Source organism: Sinocyclocheilus anshuiensis, unplaced genomic scaffold (genome assembly GCF_001515605.1).
Source record: "Sinocyclocheilus anshuiensis isolate Anshui unplaced genomic scaffold, SAMN03320099.WGS_v1.1 scaffold1895, whole genome shotgun sequence".
Lineage (NCBI taxonomy): Eukaryota > Metazoa > Chordata > Actinopteri > Cypriniformes > Cyprinidae > Sinocyclocheilus > Sinocyclocheilus anshuiensis.
In genome coordinates this window covers 562,435-568,530 of record NW_015549974.1, presented here as the reverse complement: position 1 = coordinate 568,530, position 6,096 = coordinate 562,435, and the positions used below count along the sequence as shown (strand labels likewise).

The 6,096-nt window shown below is 38.0% G+C and overlaps 1 protein-coding gene across 1 annotated transcript in view; it reads right to left on the bottom strand.

Annotated features, from left to right (window-relative positions):
- The window catches only part of LOC107660972 (G-protein coupled receptor 98-like), a 135,506-nt gene that overhangs the window by 22,818 nt on the left and 106,592 nt on the right, over positions 1-6,096 (bottom strand). Inside the window, exons 85-86 of the mRNA XM_016450410.1 lie at positions 4,157-4,273; positions 611-789 (exon numbers count right to left, since the gene is read on the bottom strand). Coding sequence (XP_016305896.1) covers positions 611-789; positions 4,157-4,273 — 296 coding nt within the window. The remainder of the gene's footprint in view (positions 1-610; positions 790-4,156; positions 4,274-6,096) is intronic.

Genomic DNA, 6,096 nt, shown 5'->3' with positions numbered 1-6,096 from the left:
GCTTGGAGACTGTAATCTTCTGTTATCACTACAGGCTGGGATGGGGTGAAACGGAATGTATGCACAGTCACAGCTTGTGACCTCATACACACAGAGGGGCTAAAAATAGCAGCTCTTCTCAACTTATCAATAACAAACCCCGAGCACACACAATCAATGTAAACAGGGCAAAGAAGAAGAGTGTATATGAGATAGAAAATCGCTTACAATACATTAACACAGGAAATGAGTATCTATGAGCCAAAAAACAGCACAAAAATGTGAGCATTTACATTTGCTGGTGCATGCGTGTTTAAAAAAAATAAATAAATAAAATAAATAAAACCTTGTCAGTAAAGGCATTTCTATGTACAGTTACTTCCATGTTTTTCTAGTGAGTATTTACTTGGACATAGTCTTGTTCCTTGTTCCCGGAAGTTACCTGAATATGACCCAACCTTCCTTTAGAGACATTTAGGGATGTGAAAAGTACCAGTACTTTTAACATCCCTACTCAACTGTATTTATAATTATAAATAGTTTTACTACGGTATGTCCTCATTTAGTTAAGTAAATGTAGCATGTGTGTGTGTGTGTGTGTGAGAGAGACAGCACATATTCACGAACTCACAGATCTCCTTGCACCAGGCCATACACACTATGAATGCTCCATCCAAAGCCCCCCAGCAGGACTACAACCAGAATGATTATGACCAGAGCAGGAAGTCCCCAGCTGAGCAGGAAGTAGAGAAGATAGCGTCTCTCTGTGTGCTCATCATTCATCACTAATATCTGCCAGAAGTTTATGGCCTGGGAAAGACAACACAAATGTTACTAAATACATAAATGGAAACATTACCGGTTTATAAACAAACCAGATTCATAAAAAAAAAAAGGATAGCTGATTAATGTTTTGACAAGACTAGGCACCAAGAACCAGCTACCAAATGGACTTCTGTTGGTTATATGACCTCATATTATAATTCACTGCAACATCAGATATTACTGCTATCAAGAACTAATACTTTCTTGGTCTATGCGTTCAGTTAGCCTGTTTCACTTTTGGGGATGAGGGACTTCAACTGGGAGTTTAACATCAACATCAAAATCAAGTCCTGATGTGGCACCTACTTCCATCAGTATTATCTCCATAAATGGATAGGAACTGCAGCAACACTGTTTTGCTGTGCTGGGAACTTGAATAAGAGATGAAGAGAAAAGAGAAGCTGGCAGGATGTAGTATTAGCTTTTGGGTGTCGAAACTCTCTGCAATCCCTCTCCAGCCTCTTTGTAATTATGGAAGAGGTTGGCACCCGGCCATTGAGATTGCCCTGTCTCGCAACTTCCATTGATCTGGCGCTTTAACCGTGCCAATATAGGGAGTCTCTGGGATCTATTGAATGGCTATTTTAGCACAGACTGAAACATGAGTCCCAGTTCATAGGAAAGAGCTTTTAGATCAATAGTTTTCATTGATAAATTGTAAAAGTAGCAGTGGAACATCTGTACTATTTCCACTGAAGGCTAGAATACAATACATGACATTTGCCCAAATTTGCAGTCTGAAGGACTCAACAGCAGTTGCCATCTGATGTCTAGTGTTTTAAAATCTGTTTGGATATTAAAATATGTGTAGTGTATTCCAGTCTTGAGCAAACAAAGACATAACTCACATAGTTTTAGCCCCAGATTGTCTCAAGGAATAGTGCAAATCAGGTACCAGCGCACCAACGAAATCTGTGGTGAACGCAATTTGTACTATACAATTCCACATCATGCAGGTCGGTTCTGAGTTCTAGATTGTAGAGGATGCAGACTATCATCATCTAGAAAACTTGCATTTACCTTTTAGTTAAACTGGATTGTGTGGTTACTCAATAAGATTCAGCTTTTTATAATGAAATATGGCTCAAAGTAATTAATCAATGAGAAAAGTGCAAACGAAACAATGTCACATGTAATTATCACATCACATAAATTACGCCAAGGTTTATTACAGGCTCATTTGCCAGCTGTTTTGAGACTGTTCTGAAATAAAGACAAGCACATGTTCAAATCATTCTCTGCAGTATGCAAATACTTTCCAGTCTGAATCATGATTTACCTTTTCCACCAAACACAACTTTTGTGTGATTTATTCCATGCGTGTTTTCATAAACTCACACCCACTTCTGCACATCAACACACTTACATACTGGCCTTTATACTTTGGTCCTTCCACAACGCCATAATCTTAAAACCTGTTTTTGTAATTAGCCAGTTCGTTTATTTCATGTTCTCTTGCATAATCTTTCAACACCCGTGTATCAAGTGCCAATATTGATTACATGCTCTATGTAAACAGCTAAGACCCTGATGTTTTTCAGCTTCATTGAGGAAAACAAGATAATCCCACTATATGAGCAAAACCGCCTTTGATTTCAAGAAGTTCAATTTAGATGAGAGGTCCCTCCAGGGTCAGTGCTCAGTTCTGTCTTTTCAAACTAAAGGGAGAAATTCAATGCAACATGAACCCAGATGTTTGTGTTCTGTGTGGGTTTTTGAGGGATTAAAAGCCATGTTCTTTTTTCATTTCATTAAGCATGTTAGGGCCAAATCCTGTTTTTGTTTTCGGGAACAAGACAACCTTCATAGCTTTGAGTGAGTTGACTTCCAGAGACAGGTTTCTGTGCTTAGAAGGGATTACCGTACAAAGAAAAGGAGAAGGCGAAAGGGTACAGGTCCAGCAAGATTTATAGAATGGATTTTAAAAGGTCTCTGAGCAGCTATTGTAGGCGTGCTAGCACAACTGCCTGCAAAATCTCCACCAGAAGAATCACACGTAGCTGGAACATGTCAAGCAGCACGTAAGGTAAATCATGTGTTTTCTAACGGATTGAACTATGTGTATGAATCATGCCCATTCCTAAGCCGACAATGAAAAGTTATGATGATCAAACATTATGATGAACAAGACTCTATTTAACCAAGAGGAATTTGTTATTTTACACACACACACACACACACGCGCGCGCACGCACACACACACACAGTTTTTGATTGTTTTATGAAGACTCTCTATAGACATAATGATTTGTTTACTGTACAAGCTTTATATTCTATCCACTATGCTTAACCCTACTCCAAAACCTAACCCTTACACAAAACAGTATGCATGTTTGCATTAAAAAAGTCAAAATGTCAAAAATTTCAGGTATTACTATCCTTGTGGGGACATATGATCCCAGGGAATACCTGGACCGCACACACATGCACATTACAAAAAGATACTTGTTTTAGTAAGGCAACCTTCTCATACAAGCTTACTGTTTATGGTGTGATATTTATGTGCAAACATTCCCTCATCTTCAGCAACAAGTCAAAACCAAAGGCCTTTGATATTTGTTGAATTCTCAAAAGCTCTTTTGAGAGTATGCCCTAATCATACTTACAAATACACATCAGAGAGAAAAAGTAGAACCAAGAAACTAGGTTTCAGATTAACTTCTGGAATTTCTTGAGGGTAAAACTTTTTCAGACAGTCTATTATCTGAAGGTAAGATATACCAAACACTACTAAACAGTGACAATGAAGGTGTGTGACTGACGAAATATTGTGAAATTTCTTTTTTACCTTCTGCGTAAGTAAGCTTATTGTTCAAATGAAAGTTTATGCCACACCTACAACTGCCCTGTAGTAAAACCTTTCTTCTGAAAAAGTCCTGATCTCGCTTTCAACTACTTAAAGGGATAGCTCACCCCAAAATAAAAGTTGTGTCATTATTTACTCACCCTCATGTTGTTCCAAACCTGTATGAATTGCTTTCTTCTGTTGAACATGAAAGAAGCTATTTTGAAGAATGTGAATAACCAAACAGTTGCTTGTATCCATAGACCATAGTATTTTTTGGAATACTATGGAGGCCAATGTCTACCAGCAACTGTTTGGTGACCAACATTCTTCAAAATATCTTCTTTTGTGCTCCAAAAGAGGTAAGTATGAAATAGCATTTTAACAGATCTTTCATTTTTGAGTGAACTATGTCTTTAAGAAGGTAAGGATTATCTACAGATAATCATGAATTAAGGACCCTACCTCAACTATATTTTATTAACGAAGTGGGATTAAGTATTTAGTGTGGTCAGTGCAAAAACCTGCTACTCTGACCACACAGTAGATGAAAAAATAAAGTTTTACCTGTATGAGCATCCAGCTGAACTGGCTGAGGTGAAAGTAATGGAAGAAGAGGCCAAGAGCAGCACAACTGTCCTCTGAGAACATGCGTCCACGGAATGCAGACACCAGGAAACAAATCTGAGAAACACAGAGTGACAGATCCATCAGCAGAGGCCCTGGAGTCCTTATACACTCATTATCCAAATCACACATTCAGATGACTCTCAGCATTCAGTTCTATCACTGAGTCCCAAAAAAGCATCTCAAATGTCCAAGACTGTTCCTAAATCATTTAAACTTATAATATTTTTGATAAATATTTGAAGAGCTGACACTGTCAGGTCTTGACCAGATGTCTAGAGGACTGTTACATCACACTGCAGAATGGACAGCCAAAAGAGCAACAGTTGACAGATCATTGTGTGTGTGTGTGTGTCTACTGAGTGTTTAAGCAGATAGCTTCATTGTAAATTGTAACATTTTAATTTAAAAACTAACAATTTTACATACATATTACATTATATTTTCTTTAAATCTTGCTTTTTTCCAAAATGTAAATTTCAGAAATGAAGACATCTTTACACATGATATATACATGATTATATATTCTGACAGCTACCCAGAATCTAGTTTCCTATTTACAGTTAACCAACTATAGGGCCTTTTTTGGTGTGACAATATATAATCCAAGTCCAAGGGCCAATGTACACTTCAGGAACAGTGCAAAACATATCAAACAAAAACAACCGGGTAGTGTTACATTGTCTGTGACCTCTCAGAACTGTATTTGTGGACACATAAAAAAAAACTGGCAGACAACTCTCACATGGAGGTAACGGTCCATGAATACTGTGACCCTTTCAATACAAACAACACAGTGTTTTTTCACAGTGGTTAGAGTCCCTGTTGGGAAACCCAAATTAAGGGGAAACTGTGCCTGTGGAAAACCCATCCTGGCTGCTGAGTGAAGGGAAATGTGGAGTCATTACATATGGGATGGCATTAAATGGTACTGTTGGGATAAAAGTCAAGAGGACAGCGAGTGATGTGAGAGGGAGGTGTCAGCGCAGGAAGGAAAAGAGGGCAGGGACGTCCGCAATGTGCAGTGTCCATCAGGTGCATGCTGGGAATCGTGATTCTGGCGTGGAAATGTGGTACTGCTGCCAAAAAAACAAAAAACTCAGTACTGTATGTGTGTTAGTTATCAGGGTCATGGAATAATCTCATAAACAAACTCAAAGCCTTGTTCGCTCAAACATATTCTTTCACAGTCTGTCATCATTTTAGTTTGAGACCTACATTTTACAATATTAAGGGTTATTTTTGAGGTTGATACAAATCCTTTTTGGGTCTGTGTGATATTTACACTTACTACTGAACAGGACTAACAAGATTTTCATAAGAAAATGAGCCTGTGCAACCCTCTGCATTGGGAGTAAATCACTCGCATATGCGACTAAATCTTAACTCTGGGCGACTAAATTATGTCGAATATTAGCCAATGGCTAATAAATTCTCAGATTTTATTCGCCAGTGTGTGAGTTGGAGGCTAAGTATTAAGTTTAGCACAGATATATATTCACTCATAGAACACTGACTGAGCGCTTCAGAGTTTCTCTCTCCGCAAAGCGATCTGTGCTGTTTTACAGTTCATCTCCAGTCTGGCGAGTAAACAAAAAAATTTACTAGCCAATGGCGATTCAATTGCCAAGGTGTCCGTAGAGGGCTGCTGTGCAAATATCAAATATTTGGGGTTAGCATGCTTTTCTATATTTTTGAAAGAAATAATACTTTTATTCAGCAAGGACACATTAAATTGATCAAAAGTGTTGAATATACACTGAACAAAATTATAAACGCAACACTTTTGTTTTTGCCCCCATTTTTCATGAGCTGAACTCAAAGATCTAAGACTTTTTCTATGTACACAAAAGGCCTATTTCTCTCAAATATTGTTCACA